The 24,646-nt window shown below is 38.6% G+C and overlaps 1 protein-coding gene across 1 annotated transcript in view; it reads right to left on the bottom strand.

The window, feature by feature from the left end:
• Nucleotides 1–2,282: 2,282 nt before the first annotated feature.
• The window catches only part of UBL3 (ubiquitin like 3), a 46,461-nt gene continuing 24,097 nt past the window's right edge, over nt 2,283–24,646 (bottom strand). Inside the window, exons 2-5 of the mRNA XM_032219566.1 lie at nt 14,725–14,833; nt 7,566–7,652; nt 4,868–4,945; nt 2,283–3,959 (exon numbers count right to left, since the gene is read on the bottom strand). Of these exons, the coding sequence (XP_032075457.1) occupies nt 3,907–3,959; nt 4,868–4,945; nt 7,566–7,652; nt 14,725–14,833 (327 nt within the window). The 3' untranslated portion in view covers nt 2,283–3,906. The remainder of the gene's footprint in view (nt 3,960–4,867; nt 4,946–7,565; nt 7,653–14,724; nt 14,834–24,646) is intronic.

Below are 24,646 nucleotides of genomic sequence, written 5' to 3' on the forward strand. Positions count from 1 at the left end.
TCTCTGTCCTTGAAATATTTGGCTAGGACTGACAACCTGTTTGCTATGTTGTTAATAACAGCAAAAATAATGACTGTTTTTATAGTAATTTTGGAACCTCAATTAAAGCAGTATTTTAATAGAGTGGTCCCATCAAGCACACCTGAATGTGTATCCTGGAAATTACCATATAATACTTTCTATAGGACAATATCTGAGGTTGCAATATACAATTATTGTATCAAAGAATTACAGAATTAGTCATAAAGCCCAGGTGTGCTGCCATGACTCTTGTGGATTGTCTGTTCTTGCATTTAAAATACCCTGGCAATTACCATATAAAAGTTCAGTCTTCTACATCAGGAAGAATCTTGGAAAGGAGCAGCAGTAGAGAAATGACGAGTTTCTGGATTTTGTCCCACTTGCATAATTGATCTGTGTAATTCACTGCTATGTGCTGAGTTCTAATTTGGATGACTTAAGACTTGATAGCTTTATGATGCAACATTATCAACTATTTCTTCTCATAAGGGCTATATGATGTCAGCATAACCACATCTCTGAAAACTACTTGCAGTGAAACAGCCATTCTGGTGATGCTAAAAGGCTTTACGTTAACTATGTAGCTGGCAACTTAATAGGACAATGGACTAGATAGATTGCTAATGTGATCCAAGACTTTTCTTAAATTTTGGGAATAGCTGATATTTCATAATGTTATCCGAACCTCCTTATCTATAAAAAGAGGGAGAGGCATTTTTAAAGATCTAATGCTGGAATTATTTTAAAAGGATCTTAATGGGCTCTCACATACTAGTGAGATAATGGACCCCATCACTAACATCTCTATGTTAGAAAAATTAGGCAAGCACAATGCACAAACCTATCTTTTGTTGCTTTGTGTCGGCGTCCCCTCTTGCTTTGCCTAACCCTTTTCTAATAATCAGCCAAATATTACAAATGGGAGAAGTGCTAGAGACCCCATTTATAGTTTGAGATGCAATTCAGATTATCTTAGTTTAGCTATTACTAATTCACTTTACCAGGCAAGTAAATGCTCATCCCTCACTCTGGTTCCAGTTTGGCTGGGAACTTGGTATCAGTTTTTCTTTTTCTGAGATTTTAGGGTATTTATTAAGCCAACAGCCATCTGAACCATTACATTGAAATATCATTGTGTTCTTTTAGTAATTCTCATAGATCATTAGAAGAAAATGGCCCTAGTTTAATTACAAAGCATATGCTTGACATACGTATGGGTTTAAGTCTCCAGGTCCATGAAAGAGGGTGCTGTTTCTATGATACACGTATGATGGAGGCTGAACTGATGTTTCACTATCCCTCTTTGTATTTTTAGCTCTCTTTCTTTTTTCTTAAGTGTTGTTTTTGTCCCTATTTTTTTCTTTCTTTTGTTAAACTTAATCCAGTGATGGCCAACCCATGACACAGGTCAAAAGGTGACATGCCTTGTTTTAGGTGATACACTAATATTCACCAACACCCCATAACAACTATTCTTGAAATCCTGCCCCATGCTCATGTGGTTTTCAGAGGTTGTGGATGCCATGTGAGAATAGGGTATGCTGTTGTGTAGCCTCCAGATCTTCTGGAAATCATGCAAGAAGGTCATGCTCTCATACTTCGCACAATTTTCTGAGGCTGTAGAAGAGCAGTCTCTGAAGCTGCTTAATAATGAAGGCCTCTTGTGACCCAGAACAGCCTTGAGTAGGTTGTGAGGGCCTATAAGCAGAAAGACAACAGTGTCTGAAGTGGTGTGCAGCAGTGCTGGGCTGTGGGAGCAATTGTGCCATTCCCCAAAGGCTTGCCCAGCCCATCACTTTAGATCCAGTTTCGGCATTGCCAAGTGCGACTATTCAGACTGCACCACCAGATCTCTTGTGTCTGTAAGAAGATAAAGGACATCACAGAATTCCTTGAGGCAAGGGGCATGACATGACATTATGCAAAAGATGCAACTTGTGTCAGACATCATAGGGCAGGTACATCATTACATTATTTGCACAATGATGTGATGATAATATTGGTTTGACATCATAATGGCTTGTTATAGAAACCAAAAGGAGGAGGAAACTTAAATGTGCATCATTTCAGCTTCCATAGAAAAGGCTGGTAAAACTGAGACAAATACAATTAAACTAAATTGTAAAACTCACATCACTCCTGGTATTCCAAACCTAATAATTTAATGATTAAAAAGAGAACTAGGAGAGTTCTGTTACAATAGAACTAATTTAAAAATGATGCAGGCCAGATCAAGCGCCCCAAATCATAACCAGGTACACTACAATATTCTTCTTTTATTTAGTTTACAGAAGAATCTATCAGTACAGGTTGCAGAATGAAAATGTTTAGTGCTATTTACAATTTGTTTAAAACTCTGCTCTATACAAATTTAATTTTGATCATTATGAACAATATCTTTGTAGGCCTACTGCATATAAAGCATTTTCTCAAAGCAGTAACATTGAATAAAGTAACCTGATTACATTTAAATGAAGATCATTCAAAACACGGAACGTTTGTAATGGCTATGGACTCAAATACAGAACACAATGTTAGTCTGCATCTTTAAAAGCCTAGATCTATTTATATAGTTTATTGTTGTATTATTTTACCCGCCAATCTATACTTAAGTTCTATAGCCATGTTTTTATAAGTTTTTTTAATTAAATATATTCTACATATTTTTTACTTTCAACTAGGAAGATTTCTCCCTAGTAGAAAAAATATAAAATCTTTATATAATTTTTACAAGTTTAGATGAAACTACCTCATGCTTTAGTGCTGTGCAAATTTTTTAGCATATCTTTTTTTTAAATTACATGAAATAAAATAATGGCATCCTTTGTAACTATGTATGCTTTTAAAAAACAGCTTTTGATTTCCAATACAATTGCAAGCACTAATATCAAATGCAAATAACAAACAAATGAACTCATCATTTAGCATTTTTTTCTATTTTATCTTTTTCTTTTAATTATCTCTTTGAAGTCACTGTTGAGTAAGCATGACACTGGACACTAAGATCAGATGAATAAGGATGACTGAAAAACATCAATTGTAGATATTCAAAGACATAAATTGATTAGTAAATGAGGTCTTTAATATTTATGCACAATAATAAAAGCCTATGAGCTACAGGAAATTACCCCTCCCATATTAAGGCTAGGAAATGCACTCTCTGCACTTATTTGTGCTGTCTAAACAAGCACTCAACAAATGTACGAAAGAAGAGTGCACATCAATTAAAAAAAAAGTTGCAAGAGCCCTCTACAGAGTGCTTTAAAATTACAGGCACATAGTTTGTTGCAGTGAGATTTTTTTATATATATAGACAATTTTAGTAGTTAGTGTTTTGTGCCACTTGGTAATCAAGGGTGACTTAGGTAGAATTTACTTAGTAGTTACTCTTTTTGCAGTCCATCTATCTCCCTGCTTCCTATTGGCCATGACTGAATTTAAGAAAAAAAACTATGGATTTTTTTCAGTGCTGATTCATTTCTTGGTGTTGGAAATACTTAAGAACATTTGTTGATGAGGTCTATATATTGTCAACTGTTTTAGTGCAAATTGCCTCTAGTATTCGTGATTGGTTAAAGTTCCGGTTAAGAATGATTTTAAGGTAGCAAAATGATTTCTGCTGAAGAGTAGTTAATTTTTTTTTTCTTGGAGAGAAAATTCATTGGCGAAATGATGCATTAATAAGCTTGTTCAACATAAGGAGTAGAAATAAAAAAGTATTAATTGTTCTAGAAAAAAAGTGTGACCAGGTTCATGTAATATTTCAGTTCAGTGGATTCACAGATAGGCAGAAAGGGTTTTTGAAACAATGTTGGTCTCCTCTAATCCTGCAGCATGAGAGACAAAAACTATTCTACATCACAAGTAGCAGATACAGTGGCGCTTCTACAGGATCACACAACAATTGCTCTCTCCAGTTTTTTCACGATTTCTCTGCCCTACAGAAAAATAAACAAAATGTTTTCAAGGTAATTAATGCAAAACACCATATATGCATTATAAAAGCTTTACAGTATTACTATAATCTTGAATAGGCTAGTAATAGGGTTTTACATGGGCTGAAAACAATTGCTATCCTATTTTCCCAAAAGATTCACTGGAATATTTTGAATTGCCTATGTTCTGATGGAATAAGAGCCATAAAAATAATCAACGGGAAATGTCACAAGTTTCCTGTTGTCTTGTTTTTTTATTCTTGGAATACAAAAGTAGATTAGATGGTAGACCACACTGATTATTATCTACCATGCAATGTACTGAAAATTGGCCAACAGGTCACATGGATATGTGTGTGTTTGTTTCTATAAACATAAACAATAGTTAAGCGCTTTTGTAGCCTGTTTGAAGAAAAAAGCTGTCTCTCTCTTCACTTTAATCTAACAGTTGGGTTGAGCATTCTCCCTAATGCACATACAAGATATGGATTTTTTTACAATTGAAATCCCCATTTCAAAGCTCAGAAAGAAAATGCAGGTTTATGAGCACTATTCTAATAATAAAAAGATTAAAAATAATGCATCAGATTGGCAGCAATAAATGCTTAACAGACAACCCTTACCTCTTACCTCACCACCTTTCTCATCACACTATTTCCAACCAAATTCTGCAGGGACAGAACAAATGTGTACAGCTAATATTGTTCAAGTCTCCATGACCTAACCCAACCCATGAGTTTTGGTCTCAGATTAATGTCCAATTCTGAATTTAAATTCAATAGTTCAAAGGAACCTAAGAAAACACTAGACTGATAATAAATGTAACATATTTACAACAAACAAAGTTGTTTTCTTCCCAATTTTCATATTCAAATCCAGTTTTAAAATATGTTGTAATTTGCTAAGCCTACCTTGAGAATTTGGCTCTGGCAATGTCTCTCTAGCCACCAAATGCATCACTGTTGTTTTGCCAAAGGGCAATTTTAATGCTGCAAAAAAGAAAAAAAAGGTTTTGTAATGCTTCTCTATAATGCACAATATTGTTCCATAATTTCAACTACATTACAATTGTTTCCTGATTCTGCTAGTATTCATAGTACACATTTTAAAAAATATATTAGCATTTCTTTAACTGAATCTCTCATGCCACTTACAGAATATAAGCTGTAAAAGCAGAAAGTAAAGTATTTTATTAACTTCTGCAAACCTATTGATGTGGAAGGATAAATTAAAAGTCAATGTAGCCATAATTGATTCAATTAAAATAACAGATAATGAAACACTTCTATGCCCATGAGGTTGCTGTGGATTGAACAGCTGTTTTATATCACTTCATACTCACTGAACCTTCACATTAATTGTTCTGTATTACCCATCATTATGCCAATGATTGTGTCAATTATGAATGGAAGAAACTGTAATACAATATATAATACAATCTATATACCTAAATTCAATAATACACAGATGATTGTGTGTGTGTGTGCGCGCGTGTGTGCATAAACTCTTTTGTAATTGAGTTTGGTTCCTGTTGATTTTATGGACCTATCCATTTAGTATTCTTGTCAGTAATATAAAAGTGACTTGCTATGGCCTTCTGAGATTCTTCAATTTCCAAGCATAACCTATAGCTTTGCACTTTCCTGGAAGTTTTGTCATCAAAGTCCTAATCATGATTAACTCTATTTAACTTTTAAAATTGAAGTAAGTTTGATCACTGGCTGCTACCATGCAGGTGTAACAGGGGTGAAATTCAGCAGGTTCTGGAGAACTGGTAGCAGAAATTTTGAGTAGTTCGGGGGAACTGGCAAATACCACCTCTGGCTCGCCCCAGAGTGGGGTGGGTATGGAGGTTTTGCAATATCCTTTCCCCAGGAGTGGGGAGGGAACGGAGATTTTACAGTATCCTTCCGCTGCCATGCCTACCAAGCCATGCCCAAAGAACCAGTAGTAAAAAAAAAAAAAATTTCACCACTGAGATGTACAGATCCAGATAAGAAAGTGTGTTTTTCATCTGGTGTGGACATATTCATTGCACACAGGATCTGAAGCTCTTTTCTAACTTTGAATCTAAATATCTGCAGAACCCAACAGTACTGTAAATATAGCAGGTTTATTTTGCTCTGTCTTAACTTCTTCAGTATCTGCCTGTCAGAAATGTCGCTGGAAACAAGTTTGGTAATTTCAAAACTGCATTATGTTTATTTTTCAGATTAATGTTATAAACTGAGAAATTGGGATTTCGTGATTCCCCAGTGCATGGTTACACTGGCTGGGGGCAAAAGGAAGGTCAAAGCAACTAGAAAAGCTGAAAAGAAATGAAAAACACAAAGATCTGTTGTACTTCCTATAGCTAGACTGATTTATATTGCTACCTAGCAGGTTTTCTATTTCCTGCTGTGAGATAAATGGAGAGGAAATAGTCAGAGACAGAGATTTCCTCATGTGCTCTTTTAATTTTAGCTTTTCAATGGACATCTCTGATGGCTTTCTTGATAGCTATTTAATCTGTTAGTCCTTCTCAAAGCTCAATCACAATGCCTTGCGTGAAGCATCATTATAAAAAAGTAGAAAACATTAAAGTAGAAAACAATGCCAAATTTAAATATAGATGCAAGAGTACATTAACAATGGTACAAGAAAAAACATTCATTGTTATGCAGAAAATATCCTGAAAGAATGTAAATAATTCATAGAAAACTAGTAAATGATAAAATCTATCGTCTGGGAAAAGCCTACATCAAGAATCCCAATGCTTCCAACATTCCAAGAACTTATTTTTTCTTCATGTTTCAAAGCATCTTAACTGCATTGTGACAGAGATAGTAGTAGAGAAAAAAGAAACAAGTTTATCAGCTCTAAAGACAGAGTAGGAATCTTTGGCTTCTTATTTGAACTAGTTCTATTTTCAGTATTCATAAGAATTTTTGCCTGAACTCATTCATTACATCTTCTGTCCCACTTTCTTTCCTTGCTGTGTCTTGCTAACAAGATAAGCCTAAATGCAGGATTCTTCTGTTAGTTCAATTTTGTTCATTTTCTGGAACCTAAAAAAATCCACGTTTAAGTGCTGTGGTAGAAATTAGAGGTAAATTGTCTATATCCAAATATACTTATATGCCATCTGAGATGTCATTCACAATCTAAGAATAACCTGGCAGGTACTAGATACTGTAGATGTTATTCAGTTAAAAAGAATCAGTGAGGCATACCACAAGGGGGCACAACTGAACAGCTTTTCTACTCCAAGTGAGATAATATCATTCTTGTGTAACTAACTAGTAGTGTGTATCTGAAAAGCAATGCTTGATGTGGGAAAATTTATTTTGAAATAGCCATCAACATTTTTACTCACAATTATGATCTAGGTCACTTCTTTAATCTTAATTTTATTTTGATTATATTTTCTAACATTCCCGTGCAATATAAAAACTAAAACTATAATACTGTTATAATGTCAATTAAAAAACAATTCATATTAGAAGTATTCTCTGTTTCAATTTCAACTATACTATTTGCTGAACTTTCCAAAAAGTGTATTTTAACTCTCGATTGTTCCCAAATCAATTAAATATCAGAAGATGTTTATGAGCCAATTTCTTTTATTACCTCCTAGTGTTACATTGCCATGAAGAAATCTTCCTTGATAAATAAGTCTCAGAATATTTGGACTGCTCACTTGTTCTTCTTCCCAATCTGGAAAAGCAATAAGAAAAATAATACAATTCAATTATCTAATTTTGAAACTATATATTATTTCTTATAAACTTCCAGCAAGGCTAATCACACATCAGTTTATAAATATTCTTCTGAATGTTTCTTTTCTTGTCATAAGGATAGGTTTATAATTTCAGCCTTAAAGAGACAAGTCAAAGGGAACTGAACTAGAAAATAACTCCAGACATTCCTTCTAAAAACACTCAAGATAAATATAGTAACTGTTTATTTTGAAGTTATTTTGTAATTGATATTAACAGCTCAGTGCAAATGAGAATATAGAAAAAGTAGGTCATTTAGGGAGTAAGAATCAGAATAGTAACTGTTTAGAAATACCTACTTAGTAAAAGATCTGTTTCAACTATGTGGGTTAAGTATCAGTCTATTTACATTTATACATCACAATGGGATGATTCTAAAAGAACATGCTTCATTTGACTGTGATGAAACATTGAGATAATTCACTAAGGACATTAGGGTGAGAAAAGATTTCAGTTAAGGACCAAATTAATTTGTTATTTAATTTGTTAATTAAATAATTAACTTAATAAAGAGGCAGGGCACAACCCGGTGGCTCAGCAGTTAAGATAGCAATAGCACTTAGATATATATACCGCTTCACAGTGCTTTACAACCCTAAGTGATTTACAGAGTCAGCATACTGCTCCCAACAATCTGGGTCCTCATTTTACCGACCTCAGAAGGATGGAAGGCTGAGTCAACTTTCAGCCTGATGAGATTCAAACTGCCAAATTGCAGGCAACCGGCAGGTAGCAGAAGTAGCCTGCAGTACTGCATTGCTGGGCTTGTCGGCTGGAAAGCCAACAGCCCAGGTTTGAAACCTGAGCACTATGCAATGGGTGAGTTCCTGTCCTCACCACAGCTCCTGCCAACCTAAAAGTTAGAAAGCATGCGTGGGCACGTGCGCACAAACACACACACAAACGCACACGCACACACTGGTGGGATTCAGCTGGTTCATACTAGTTCAGTCGAGCCGGTAGCTAATTTGGGGGGCAGTTTGTCAAACTGGCTGAACCACCTAGCCCCTCGCCCCTCCCCTCCCAGGCACTCCTTGTCTGGCCTCCTGGATGCTCACTTGGCCTGAGAAGATAAGACCAATGCTGGGGGAGGGAGACCCCCTTGGGGGAGGACACAGTGAGGCCTGGCTGTCTTTCAGGTCTGACTCTTGGCTTCTGTGGGACCTCCAGGCGGGAAGCCCAAGAGAAAGCACCTAGTCTGAGCACACAGCCCTGGCGGCAGTGCTCGTGACAGGTGGGTGGGCAAATGTCCCGTGCTGCATGTGCCCACCTCGCCGCAGAGCAGTGGCTTCCACCCCAGCATAGCACTCTTTTCTGAGGACTGCCAGCCCACCTGCCAGCTGGCTGGCCAAGAAATGGTGCCCCACCATTACGGGCTGGATGTGGGACCCAAGGTGGAGGGGAGGGCGAATGGGTGGCAGTCACTAAGAGGCCTCGCAGAAGCCAAGCATGCCATGTCTGAAAGGTGAGTGAGCCTCACCATGTTTCTTCCCCCCCCCCCCCCAGGTCGCCCTTCGCCTGAGTGCAGTGGGCCCAGAGCGGATCTCCCTCACCCGCCGTAAGCCTTACCTTTATGGGCAGCTGCAGTGAGCAGAGTGGTATGAGCCCCGTGGGTTGCAAGGTAAGGCCAATGGCAGGGGAGGGAGATCCGTTCCAGGCCCACCGTGCTTGGCCAAAGGGCTGCCTTGGGGGGGGGGGGACACGGCAAGTCTTGCTTGCCTTTCGAGCCTAGCTAAAAGGGCAATCATTTTGGGATTAAATTCCAAATGAAATTGGGTCTTCAGGGTAAGGAGACATGAAGTACTTTCAACTGCAAGTTTCTAAAAATCTATTAAAATGAATGTCTAGATGCAACTCTTTGACTCATTAGTCCAGAGTGAGCAAAAGAGATAGGGTCCCAATGAAGGTCTTAGCATATTTAGCTCAGGAATAAGAGAGTTGAAAGAGACTTTGGAGATCTTCTAGTCCAACCTCCTGCTCAGGCAGGAAAACTGAGGGTGCCAAAATCGGAGTAGGGTCTGGAAAAGGTGTCGGAATAACAGAATAATATTTAGAAGGGACCTTGGGAGGGGGACCCCATAGCATTTCAGAGAAATGGCTGTCCAGTCTTTTCTTAAACACCTCCAGTGATCGAACACCCAGAACTTCTGGAGACAAGCAGTTCCACTGGTTAATTGTTTTCACTGTCAGAAAGTTTCTCCTTAGTTTTAGATTGCTTCTTTTTGTTCAGTTTACATCTGTTGCTTCTTGTTTTGCCTTCTGCTGCTTTGGAAAATACATTGCCAACTTCCCCCTTTTGTTTTGTGACCTGCCTAACACACTCTTGGGCAAATCATGTGAGCCATTTCCTTGTTTCAGTGATCCATGAAAATGCATCTATAGTATGTAGATACAGATAATAAAGTCAAAAAAGGTGAACATTTTTACAGAACCTATAGGTATGTTTTTTATAAAGATTTTTTTTATTTTTGAATAAACACAAACACACAAAACACACAAAAAAACCCCACAAAACCATCTTCCATTACAAATTGTAGAAAGTGTGTTGATTGGTTACAAAAACTTCCGTGCATCCCTTCCACAGTCATCACCTACAATTCATATCAAATCATATATTTTAAATCAAGTATATTTATATATATATTACTATCATCATAACTCAACTTTCATTTGACTATAATTGTTTTTACGTCCTTTTATATAAAATATTCCAGATTTAAAGCAAAACCACATAATGGCATTCCATTAGCTCTTCCCAATATCATCCAGTAACATTACATCTTTATAACATGTTCTATATAAAAATTGGTTATATTTAATAACAGAGTTTCTAAACCTTTCCAGTAATAGTGCCGTCTTATGTCTCTTGCCATTTGTGGCATTAGTATTCTGGTTATTTCTTAGTAAGTTTTCTATGGACTTTTCTTCACAACTTATTGGTTATTGCATATCTTGTATAAGCTCAAAATCCTCCATCTGCTTCTTCAATCAGCTTATCTTTGGTTATCATTAGTGCTTCTGACAAAATTTCTCTCCTTAGTTCCATCAATTCTTCTCTCTTTTCTTCTATACTTTGAGATCTGGGGTAGAGCTCCAGTCCATCTATCTCCCCTTTCCATATTCCACTCTTTCCATTTCCAACCATGCTCAGTTCACTGTCAGTATCAACAATTTTCTTATTTCTTTGTATATTTTTTCCTTCAGTTTTTAGAACTCTGACCTCCACTTTCTTCATTTGATGAACATCCTAAATTTTTCCATCAAATTTTACTGTTCTAGGGTCTATGTTCTCCAATCTCTTCTCAATTTTCTCTGTTACTTCTAATAATTTTGGAATTTGAAACATAATCTTTTGCAATGTTAAGGTTTCTTTTTCATATTGCGCCATTCTTCCAACTTGTAAACACTGCCACTGCATTCAAAACTTTTTATTAAGTTTAAAGCAAGTTCATTTATAATCTTTCAAGACAAGGCTTTGTTTTCACTCCACTCCAGCTGCCAATGAAGCTCACGAAAAGCACCTGTATAAACAACCCATGCTCTTCTCACTATTACTCTCTGTGAAATGCAAAATCAAATGATGAGAGAGAAAAAAAAACAATATTTCCACGCCTCCAGCCTCCAAGTGGCAGTGTTACTTCCTTTCCCTCTGTTATTATAGTCCTCTTTGTATTCCTTTTATATCTTCTTTATATTCCAGGCTTAAAGAAAACAAAATTCTTAAATGGAGCAAAAAAATAAACAAACCATCCAATCCAGCATTATAAAAATATGGAAAAAGATTTTAATCCATAGGTATAAAAAAGTAGTAGAAAAAAAACCTAATCCGTTCAATTTAAAGAATAGGAAACATTTGCAAAAGTTCCATCCATAAAAGAAAATTAAGAAAAAAAGGATAACACACTGTCTAATGTAGTTTAATTTTGCTGCTTGTTCTCTTCTGTTTTCAATTTTTTTTTTGGGGGGGGGGTTGTCTCTTTTATAAGATTTCCTCACCAGATGCACACACTTTCTCTTTCCATTTTCCTTCCATTCCGGAGCTGTCCCAACTTCAGCAGCTTCAATGGCTATGCTTCTGTCTCCAGCAAAAAGGTCAATCAGGATCTTTGGATCAATCAGGGACTTTGCGGTGTCCCTGAGATCAGCAGGACCTACTCTTCCCTGTCACCGTCTCTTCGGGACAGTTTAGGTCCAAAAGGACCGTCCAGTGGCAAAAGTATCGACTGCGATCTTGGAGTTCCAAGTTCTCACGTCGTGTTGTTGTGACGTCAGCTCCTCCTCCTCAAACTTGGTCATGAAGTAGAGTTGTGGCTTGTAATCATTGCATTTTTCTATATAACATAGATAGGGCTGCCTATACACTCTGCTTACTTCCCCTATTATTAGGTGGAAAAATAAATGCATGAAAATTTGCTTTCAACATGGGAGAAATGTTATGTTCCCACTTTTGTATCACATACAAGGGTATATCCCTGCATTCTACTTTAACAAACATATTAGAAATACGGATTAGTAGAGGGGATAATAGGATCCATGCTTGAGATTGTGTATGAATTCATACTCTGGACATTGATATAGCAGCCATTATACAAAGGTTGCCATTAACTAGGTTTCAATTTTAAACTCAATTTGGTTACCATAGTTTACTTCAGAATTGATCTACATAATTATGGGTTTTTTAACTAGTTCAGGAGGGAATTCATTAATCAGAGGCCATGATAAACACAGTTCAGACAAGTCATCACCATGGCCAAAACACTGATATCTGAAAAGTATTTCTTTAGCCAGCTTTGCTTCCAGCCAGTTTACACGTAAGAATTTAGCAGCTTAAAGCTGCAAGATGTAAAAGCTCTAAGGTTCAGGTTTAGCACTATAACTTGCTAATCATTCAGTTGGAGCATTTAAGTTAATTTGACAATAGACAAACTGCCATTTTGTTATATTCCTAAACCCCTCAACAACTTGTGATATTTATTAGACTGGTTGGTAGACACACTGTGTACCAGTGGTAGGATATTTAATTGAAAATTAGTTCAAAGAGAAGTTCTGACCATCCATATGCCAGAGAAAACTCTCAGAACTGGCATGCTCTCCGATGGAGCTTCTAGACAGTGAAATAGAATTTCTACAGATTATAGTTACATCACCTTTCCACTTTCCAGTTCTACTCTATTCCATTATCAAATAGTCTAGTGAGCCTTCTCCCCCCCCACACACACACAAGGGGCGGGGTAAGTATCCTGAAGCTGATTTGGAAGTATATTTTGGACTTTTGTCTTGATGAGACAACCAGTCTCTTTTTAATTATAAGACTATGCTTGTAGGTCATGTTCCCTTGAATGTTGAAAAAAGCAGTATAAATTCAATAAACAAACTTCAGATTGTCCAGGTTAAATGCTAATCAATTCTCAGCATAGTTAGCATAGATGATTGTGAAGAATGGCAAGAACTACAGTCCAACATTTGGGGAGCCTTGCATGCCCACCTCTGAGATCAAGTTTGAAGCATTAGTATTAGATTACAATACCCAAAAACATGTGAAATAAGGACTTTTTTTTAAATAACAGAATGTAATATACTAAGTGTGCGTCTTTGCAATAATATTAATATTATACATTTATAGTAATGTTACCACCCATTGGTAACATTAATATAAATCCACTACAACCTATTATACAATGGGCAGTTTTTGAAAAAACATTAATAAACATATAGCAATTAAATAACTGGCCCTAATTAGTTGCTTGAAATTTTATCTTCTTAAATGCAATTCTATTAGTTTTGAAAATGACTAGGCAAAAGTTATAATGATAGCTTTAAGTCGTACATGACTTGGTGCCTAGATATATTAAGGACTGCATAATATTAGAATTACTCAATCATTAAATTACAAAGATAAGAGCAATTAAGTAAAGTATCTTTACTGAGATGTACTTTGCCAATAGAACTCTCCTCCAAAATTTGATGAACTTGGTGCCACGCTAAAAATTTCATTACTTTTCTTTGCTCTTGCTGCGGCAGCTATTATATTTTTCTTTTTACCATTTCTACAACCTCAGACATTTACACTTTACTGATTTTTTTAAAATGTTGCCAGTATTGTTTGAAGAGTTTTTCCTCAAGCCTCTATGTAAATGTTTAATTATAACATTAGTAGGATATATATTGCTAAATATGATTTAATGGTGGTGTCACTACATTCCTAATTACACTTAAGTGCAGTAGAGAGCAATGCTAATCTAATTCCAATCACATGGTCAGTTACTTACATGCATTTAGGTTTCACCAATTTTAAAGGCTTAGCCATGCAAAAGAGGACTCCAGTTTAAAAGTTTTAACATTATAAACGTTATCTGTTGATAAATATGCACATGAATATATATTTATAGAGGGAAACAGGATCAATCCTACAGTCAGAATTATAATGCCTAGCAGACAACTTGTCTTTGGAGGCCTGGTTCCTACTTTTCTACTTCCAAATAGCACATGGAGAATATAATTTCATAAGACAATGGTTTTATAGATGTATAATTATTAATAATATGCAAGATGTTATGAACGTGAGCCATGTCACATTTAAAACCTTTCTTTAAAAAAAACACTCTTTCAAAACAACTAAGGATGTTTATTTGGATTGTGAAACAATTTAAAATGAGGTGGTTTGAATTTGAAACATTTTGCATTCCATTAGCCTTTCCCTTCTTGACATTTTTCCTGCTAGGTAAGAATTCAAAATATCAGTTTATGAAAAACATAGTTCTAGTGTACAATTTTGTCCCTATTGTTACTTGCATTCAATGGTCATTCAACACTCACTGATTTTAATGGGGGGTTGTGGTGGTGGAATAAAACCAGATTGGATAAAGCACATGAAGAGCTGATGCATATATTTTGAAATGCATATATTAGCATTTAAATATTTTATTTTGATGAGGATATTCTTTCTCCCCATTCCATGGAATAGATTGGAATACTGAGCAAATAATAAACATTAACATTCTAGTACTTACCCATTGGCCAATTGTCATATACATGTTTTGCAATGTCCGCTGCCGAATCATTTGGTGAGAACAAGAACTCTTTCGTTTTTCCACTTACCAAAATGAGGCGCAAATTTATCTGTAGGAAAAAAGTAAAAGATCAGGGAGATCTGTTCTAAATTATAGAAGTAATTTTTTGCTACAAGTGTCTAAAGCATTCACAGAAGAGGAACATGTACTATGTTCAGAAAAAAAAGAAAAAATTGCCTTGTGTTTTATGATAATGTAACAGGATTGCAGCTACTACATAAAAAGTGATATCCCTAATTTTTTTCTTTTTCTTCAGTTTCTGATACTAACATGCAATAATATATTTACATATTGGCTAAAAGAAAGACAATTCTAACAAAAACTATCTGGATGATTAGAAAGTATTAACTATTTTTAGAAAACAAGTCAGAAGAACTGTAACAATAGTCTAAAATACTGAGACTTATTGATTTTAGGACACAGAAAGATAACATCAAAAAATCAAATATAATTTTGTAGAACAGAAAACCCATTATATTACATTAGATTACTCATTAACACCAATTATATTTAAACATTTTGGTTTAAATGACTAGTTATTTAACATATCAAATGCACCCTTTATGTTCAAATACAAATATCAAATTGATTGAATTGATGTTTATAGGCAAAGAAAATCCAATTTTATCCCATGGTTAGTCATGTAGAAAATGATACATATGAAAGGACTGCTGGCATGAGGTTATAGCTCCCATTTGGTCAGTGTGTTGACCAACACATCATGATCTTAATTAGCACAGTTTAAATCAAAAATGGAAAAGAAAAACTTGAAGTAAGACTACAAAGAAATGTGGAAACTAAAATGTGGGTGAAAAATAATGAAACCACTCAATATGGTCTGAGCACCACCCAGAAATATGAGGGGGGGGATGAAAATTGGGTCATAAAATGCATGCCTTTTGTCTTTATTCTAATAGTTGAAGTAGAAGAAATAAATAAAATGAGGCCAAATATGATTTAATAGCAGAAATGTGGTGACAGTTATAACAACATAGTAATTAAAGAATGCATTTGTTCAAAAGAAACAAAAACAAAAGAAAGGGAAAAGTTATACTTAGGGTTAAAAATATCCATTCATGCTCAGAAATCCAAATGAATAAATCTGACAACACTGTACAGAGCATTCAGATTAAAACAAGAGGAAGAGGAAGAAGAAGTTCAATATTGTTGTTGATGTCTACTATTATTTGCATAACCAAGTAGAGGAAGTGGATGAGTCCTCCAAAAAGCAAATTGCACTTCTTTCAAAGATGCATGAAGTTGCAGTGATGGAAAACTTTAATTACCCTGACATCTAGTGGAGAACAACCACTGTGAAGCATAGCCTTTCCAGGAAATTCCAGACTTATCTTGCTGACAGTATTCTCCTTCATAGGCACCAGACAATCAGTTATTTTATGCTTGACTTAATACTAATCAATAAAGAACACTTAGTTGAGGAAGCAGGAGGAACAATAGGGCAACTCTGTAATGATGGAGTTCTTGATATAAAGGTAAACTAAAACTGAGGACAATAATTTTATATTTTAGATTTTAATAAGCTCAGAGCTATGCTAAGTAAGTCCCATGACAGAGGGGGAAAACTTATGGGAAAATGAGTTGAAGATGATCTCAAAATGAACTATCAAAGACTTCAAAAGTTTCAGTAAGGAGAGGGGGGAAAAAAGAAAGACGGCAGAAGTGGCTAATACTTCTACCAAAATCTTAGGGAGAATCTGAAAACAAAAAATATGCAGGGCCAGGTCATAAAAAAAGTACAGACAGGTAGTTTACAAATGTGGAGGTAATATTAGGAAAGCAAAATCTCAAAATGTGCTGAGGTTAGTGAAGAATCTTAAGAATAAAATCACCTTTAAGATTCAAAATAAAAGGAAAAGAAGTAAGATAGTTTTGATAATAGAACATTGAGAAAGCCCCATTAAACTATGCCTCCCCAGAGAAACAATTCCTCTGGAATTCAGAGCACCCACACTTCTTTCTTATGGGCAGAGCAGAATAACTAGTTTCTCACTGAAACACAGTGGAAGTAAAAGGCAAGCCAAAACAAAAGGAGCCTTCCTAGAAGTAACCTTGAGGGGAATAAAATAGGATATGGAAGGAATTCTTCTCACCAAAAGTAATAGGAAGAGCAATAATACTATTGCCCACAAACGTGTTCAAAAGACGTTTGTCCTTAATTGTAAAATATATTAATGTCTTTGATGGCATTAACAAATAGAATGATAGAACATAATACCGTATATACTCGAGTATAAGCCGACCCGAATATAAGCCGAGGCACCTAATTTTACCCCAAAAAGCTGGAAAAGTTATTGACTCGAGTATAAGCCTAGGGTGGGAAATGCAGCAGCTACCGGTAAATTTCAAAAATAAAAATAGATACCAATAATGTTTTTGAATAAATAAATATTATTTATTTATAAATAAATAACTAGCTCTGTAAGTGGAAAAGAGGGTCAATAAAAACAATATGGTATCAACAATAACTTTAAATGTACAAAAACCTTAGCTCATTCAGCAACCAAGCTAAAACATAAGAGTTAAAATCCTTCAAAACTGGATTCCTCCTCATCATCTGTATGTCCAAACAGAGCTTCAGCATTAGCTAGTGTGAGGTTATCAGCATAGACATTGTCATCATCACTGAGTTCGCAGTCATCACCATCAGAGCTGTCGTTCTCATACAAAGCGCTGTCTTCACTGCCATCCATAGCATTACTAATGCCACATTTCTTGAAGGCGTGTCGCACCATGTCCTCCGGAATCTCTTCCCATGCATCACGAACCCACTTTGCTATCAATTCTATGTCGGGCTTCATCAGATTTCCACCTTTTGTCAGTCGGGCTTGACCAGATGACATCCATTCATGCCACATCTTTCTCACACGGTCTTTAAAAGGTTTATTTAAACACACATCTAGCGGTTGCAATACAGATGTAAGCCCACCTGGAATAACGGCCAAAGTAACTTGAGAAGATTTTGCCATTTTTTTTATGTCATCAGATGTGTGGGCTCTGAACATATCCCAAACTAGCAATGATGGTTTTTTTCTTTAAGGCTGCTCCTGGTCGTTCTTTCCAAATTTCTTCCAGCCATTTTTTTGTTCCGTCTTCATCCATCCAGCCTTTAATATGTGCGCGCACTGTAATTTGTGGTGGGAATTTGACCTTTTTAGGCAAGGTCTTTCTTTTAAAAATAATGACAGGCCGCAGCTTAGTTCCATTAGCCAAACATGACAGAACAACTGTGAAATGTTTTTTTTCATTTCCTGTGGTTCTGAGAAAAATAGTTTTGTCTCCCAAACTTGCCACAGTTCTGTTGCTTGGAAGATCAAAGGTCATAGGTGTTTCATCCATATTTCCAATATCTCCCAGGTCATAGTTATGGATCCTTCTTTGTTTTATGATGAATGAATGGAATGACATCACTTTTTCATCAAGGTCTTTTGGCAACTTCTGTGAAATCTTTGTTCTTTGCCGCAAACATAGGGAAAACCTATTCATGAAGCGGGTACACCATCCTGCTGACGCAACAAATTTTTCAATGCCTGGTGCTTTAAATTTGTCATCTTGTGCCATTTGAAGGGCACGTAAGCGAATTCCCATGCGTGTTACACAGTAACCATTTTGACGACACTCCATAACCCATTCATACAATTCAGTCTCTAGAGCCCCATATGAAGTTGTTAAACCACGTTGAGCTTTTTTTGACTTTGGAATCTTTTCCAAGTCAGCTTTCTTTTTCCGCCATTCCCTCACTTGTTTTTCATCAACACAAAATTCCCTACTTGCAATACTGTTATTGCTTTCTTCTGCTCTTGACACAACCTTAAGTTTGAAACCAGCTTCGAATGACCTGCGTTTTTGTTTTGGTCGAGGATTACCGGTAGAAGTACTGGGATCCATTTCTAACAGGATAAAAAAAAAAAAAAAGACTTGTTCGGGTACCGTATCTTTTGAGGCCTAATGCAGGCTGATATTATAGAAAGTGATGACATGACTGTTTGCATAGAGCAGCCTGATTGGAACCCCCAAGGAATTTGTCTTAGGTGTACATAAATAAAATAAAATAAAATACATTCATCAAGAATCATAAGCTACAACACAGTGATACTCTCTCTCTCTCTCTCTCTCTCTCTCACACACACACACACACACACACACACACACACACACACACACACAAATACACACACACTCCTCCTCTGGATTCAATGGGGTTTAGGAAATCTCCCACCCTCATACACTCCTTCTTTCTTTCTCTCTTCCCTCCTCTGGATTCAATGGGATTTTTAGAAAATCCACACTCCTGTGCACACACTTCTTCTTTCTTTCTTTCTTCCCTCCTCTGGATTCAATGGGGTTTAGGAAATCTCCCACCCTCATACACTCCTTCTTTCTTTCTCTCTTCCCTCCTCTGGATTCAATGGGATTTTTAGAAAATCCACACTCCTGTGCACACACTCCCTCTTTCTTTCTCTCTTCTTTATAGCTAAATTTGATACCATTAAAAATTAAATAGGATTAAAATCTGTGGTTTATAATTTACCAGTTGTGTCCACCCCACTCCTTTCACCAGCGTTAGCCCGCTGCACCAAGGGGGGCACGTAAGAGGAAGGGGAAAATACAAGAGTGCACGCGGCAACCTCGACGTCTAAGTGGGCAAGTTCACAGCATGCGCGCCTGCACGTCTGAGACAGGGCATAAAAAGGGGAAAAAAGGCTGATTGGACCCAGCTCTGTTTGGGGCGCAGGCGTGGCGCGGCAGCAGTTTTTCAGGCTGCTCCCAGATGGGATTGTAAACCCCTTCTACACCCTGGCTCCTCCTCTTCCAGAGTTCAGGCTCTCTTTCTTTCTTTCTTTTTTTCTTTCTTTGAAAGAGAAGCCCAAATTAGCCAAAGGGGGGAAAGCGAGCGAGCAAGGGACCCCAGGAAACTAGACTCGCTTGGCTGGACTACGTACGCTCCTTGGCTTAGTTGCTTTCCACGCGCCTGTTAATATATTCAAGGAAACAAACCGCGGCAGTTTTCCCCAAGGGCAATGCCGAAGAGCAGAGCCCGGAGAAAAACCAAGGAAGTCACGGAGGGCATTTGCCACTTTCTCTAGAAGGTGATACGAGCTTCCCTTTCGAATGGGAAGGGACGGGGGGTTGGCTGGGCTCTTCCCAGCAGGAAAGGGGGTTGTTTGAAACATTGGGACCGGGGGAGGGGTTGGTTTTGTTTTGTTTTGAAAGGAAATCTCAACCTGTTACAATCGTCCTTTCCAAATGAGCCGAGGAGGACAGCGGTGAAAAGTTTTCTCCAACATTTAGGGGAAAGTCGCGAGCAGCATTGCCCTCACAACTGAGGGGAAAAAACCCGCCCTCTTCCCCTTCCAGGTTTTCTTTAAAAGCAGGCAGCGCTCCTTGGCCGCAGGGCTTCACAGGGACCCTTTCCCGCTCCCACTGCTTCGCTCGCTCGCTCGCTCGCTTTCCCCCCTTTGGCTAATACAATCCCCCTCCCTTCCCATCTGGGAGCAGCCTGAAAAAACTGCTGGCAGGTATGCGGTTCCTAGGTCAGCGGCCCCAAGGAAAGGAGAGGCTGAGCCACGGGAACGAAAAGAAAAAGGGAGGGGGGAAAAACCCGCCCTCTTCCCCTTCCAGGTTTTCTTTAAAAGCAGGCAGCGCTCCTTGGCCGCAGGGCTTCACAGGGACCCTTTCCCCCTCCCACTGCTTCGCTCGCTCGCTCGCTCGCTTTCCCCCCTTTGGCTAATACAATCCCCCTCCCTTCCCATCTGGGAGCAGCCTGAAAAAACTGCTGGCAGGTATGCGGTTCCTAGGTCAGCGGCGCGTGGGATCAAACTAGGAAGAAACTGGAGGTGGGGGGGAGCAGTTTGAGAGACTATGGAGAATATGGACTTCAGAGGCGGACCAGAAAGAGGTCCCGACAAAGATCCGAGGCTGAATTCGGCAGTGTTTATGGATCAGGGTCAGCCCCACCAGCTGGCGACAGGAGAGCAGAGAGGAGCGGACGGAGCAGAAGCAGCCCCAGGGCTCCGCTGCCGCTCCCCGCATTTTCTGGACAGGGATCCCTTGGAGAGGGGATTCCTTCCTGCGAGACCCCGTCCACAAAATGCAGGGAGCGGCAGCGGAGCCCCGGGGCTGCTTCTGCTGCGTCCGCTGGACTGTGGGGCTTGGAAGGGGGCGGGAAGAGCGGCGGGGTGGCGGTGGCCGGCGGTGGCAGGCTGGTTCGCCTCCTCCTCCTCCAACAGGCAACAGCACTGCCGGATCCAGTTGTAGACTCGAGTATAAGCCGAGGCGGCTTTTTTCAGCCCAAAAAGTGGGCTGAAAAACTCGGCTTATACTCGAGTATATACGGTAATAATAATAATAATAATAATAATAATCATCATCATCATCATCATCATCATCATCATCATCGCACAGACTGATTATAAATTGCGGCACAATTCAGTAGCACAAATGATCCATTATCTAGATTATCTAGATAATGGGATTATCTAGATCCCTTTCAGTCTGGTTTCAGGCCTGGTTTCTGCACCGAAACCGCTTTGGTCGCGCTGACTGATGATCTCCGGCGAGCCAGGGATAGAGGACATTCTTCTATCCTGGTGCTCCTTGACCTCTCAGCGGCCTTCGATACCATCGATCATGGTATCCTTCTGCGGCGGCTGGAAGAGGTGGGAGGCACCGTTTTACGGTGGTTCTCCTCTTACCTCTCTGGCAAGTCACAGTCGGTGTTGGTCGGAGGACAGAGGTCGACCCCTAGGCCCCTTAAATATGGGGTGCCGCAGGGCTCGGTCCTGTCCCCCCTCCTATTTAATATCTACATGAAGCCGCTGGGTGAGATCATTCGCCGGCACGGGATTAAATACCATCAGTACGCGGATGATACCCAGCTGTATCTGTCCGCCCCGTGCCAATTCAGTGAAACGGTGGAAGTGATGTGCCAGTGCCTGGAAGCTGTCAGGGTCTGGATGGGAATGAACATGCTTGCACTCAACCCTGACAAGACCGAGTGGCTATGGATGTTGTCCCCAAAGAAAGTCCAGATATTCCATCTTTAAACCTGGGGGGTGAAATCTTACACCCCTCAGAGAGGGCCCACAACTTGGGTGTTCTCCTGGATCCGCAGCTGACACTAGAACACCATTTGTCGGCTGTGACCAGGGGAGCTTTTGCCCAGGTTTGCCTGGTGCACCAGTTGCGGCCCTACCTGGACTGGGAGGCACTCCAAATGGTCACTCATGCCCTCGTCACCTCAAGACTTGACTACTGTAACGCGCTATACATGGGGCTGCCCCTGAAAAGTGTTCGGAGACTACAAATGGTCCAGAATGCAGCCACGTGAGCGATATTGGGTGTACCTAGATACACCCATGTGACACCTATTCTCCGTGAGCTGCACTGGCTCCCTATTGGTCTCCGAACGCGCTTCAAGGTGCTGGTTATCACCTTTAAAGCTCTACATGGCCTAGGACCTGGATATCTCCGTGACCGCTTCCTGCCACATACCTCCCAGCGTCCGATAAGATCTCACAGGATAGGCCTTCTCCGGGTGCCATCGACTACACAATGTTGACTGGCGGCTCCTCGGGGGAGAGCCTTCTCTGTCGCTGCCCCAGCCCTATGGAACGATCTACCCCCTGAGATCCGGACCCTCCCCACTCTCTCGGCCTTCTGAAAGTCAACTAAGACCTGGCTGTTCCAGCAGGCCTGGGGCTGCTGATTCTTGATTGAGTTCCAGCCCCACTAAGAATTGAGTGCATGTTGTGTTCTTTTAACTTGCTTTGTCTTTGTATTTTAAATTTTTTAATATTTTTAAATTGTTTTTATGTAAGCCATCCAGAGTCCTTCAGGATTGGGCAGCATACAAATTCATTAAATCTTAAATCTTAATCCATTGCAATTTGTGCAAAAATTATAATATTAAAACAGCAACAAACTGGTGGGAACATCAGCCTGAAAAAGTCACGGAAATCAGATGGGCAAGATCTAGTGGGATTTCCGTATACAAACGGAAAAAAACCTGCCGCATAATACACCAGACATCACACTGGTTGAGAAAAATAAGGTCACAATCATAGACATTGCAATACCAGGTGATAGCAGGGTCGCCGAGAAGGAACATGAAAAAATCGCAAAATACCAGGACTTAAAAATTGAAATTCAACGACCATGGCACAAACCAGCAGTGGTAATTCCAGTGGTAATTGGCACACTGGGTGCTATTCGAAAAGCACTGGAATTACATTTAAAACAGTTAAAATTGACAAAATCACCATCAGTGAAATGCAAAAAGCCGCACTGCTTGGATCTGCACGCATATTACAAAAATACGTTACGACGTCCTAGGCCCCTGGGTGGGGCCCGACTAGTAACCAATGCCAAATCCGGTGAAACAACTGGCCGCTGTGATACAATTCTATAACAATAATAATAATAATATAAAACTTTAATAAAATCTATAAACAGTTGGCATTGTAGGCAAAGGGTTGGGGGAAAAAAAAAATCAGACATTTTTTGATATAACTAAAGAGTTGACATAGTTTTTTGTTAATCAATTTAACAGCCATAAAAAAGAACAAATGAAAAAATACTTCATTTGTAAATGCAGGCAAGTTGAGGTGAATAAAAATGATATTTTAAATCACTTGGTTCCAGGACATATGATCTGGTCTTGTTAACTACAACTATTTCCTCTAAGATCCTGAGCAAGGATCTTCCATCAACCTGTTACTTAGTCCTGAAGGCATTGAGGATTAAAACTAAAGCTGTAAATGTTTAGCTAACATATTTACAGACTTTTCTATCCAAATTATTCAGTGACTTCCTTGTCTTTATAGTTAAATGGCATTTCAGAAGTTTTGTCTAAGAGGAAAACTTAAAGTCATGGGTCGGTTGCTACCAGTTTTACTACTGGTTCACAACCCCTGCGCGCGCCAGATACGTGCTGTTCAGTGTAGATTGTTCTCTGCGCATGCGCAGAACAATTTATATTGAATTGCGCACGTGGGGGGCAGGGCAGCAGCAGCAAGGGAACCAGTTTGGGGGTTAGAGTTTTTGAGACCCAGGCCTGAATTCCACTATTGGTTTGGCAGAACCGGGCACAACCCACCTCTGCTTAAAGGTTATAAATTGTTAGTAGAAGGACAATATATTTGTTTAAATAGATAAACTTGTAAATCTAAAAATGATGAAAGCACCTAATATAATATTCCATGTAATTAGCAATAGCAGTAGACTTATATACCGCTTCATAGGGCTTTCAGCCCTCTCTAAGCGGTTTACAGAGAGTCAGCATATTGCCCCCAACAATCTGGGTCCTCATTTTACCCACCTTGGAAGGATGGAAGGCTGAGTCAACCCTGAGCCAGTGAGATTTGAACCGCTGAACTGCTGATCTAGCAGTAGCCTGCAGTGCTGCATTTAACCACTGCGCCACCTTGGCTCGGAATATCAATAGACTGCAAGCTATATAAAATGGTGCTGAACAGATAAACTAAATAATTCTTCTAGATCATAAGTACAGTATATTCATGGAGGGACAATAAAATTAAGAAAAACATAGAAAAGACATGATCACAGGTTAGGTTTAATGAATTACTGTCTAAATCAAAATCGGCTGGGTCTGCACACCATATTAAACTATATAACATAACTACAATGACAGGGTCAAAAAATGCATTAAACTAAAACCACCAAATATTTTTTCACACACTTCAGTTTTGCCATTTATACCAATTAATGCTTATAATAATTTTTTAAATAATGTAAATTTAAATCAAAAACCATGTAACAGAAAGATCCATTTGGAGTTTTGTGGTTTCATTATCCAGACTTTTACCTTATAACCCTCATTTTG

This window comes from Thamnophis elegans, chromosome 6 (genome assembly GCF_009769535.1).
Source record: "Thamnophis elegans isolate rThaEle1 chromosome 6, rThaEle1.pri, whole genome shotgun sequence".
Classification (NCBI taxonomy): Eukaryota; Metazoa; Chordata; class Lepidosauria; order Squamata; family Colubridae; genus Thamnophis; species Thamnophis elegans.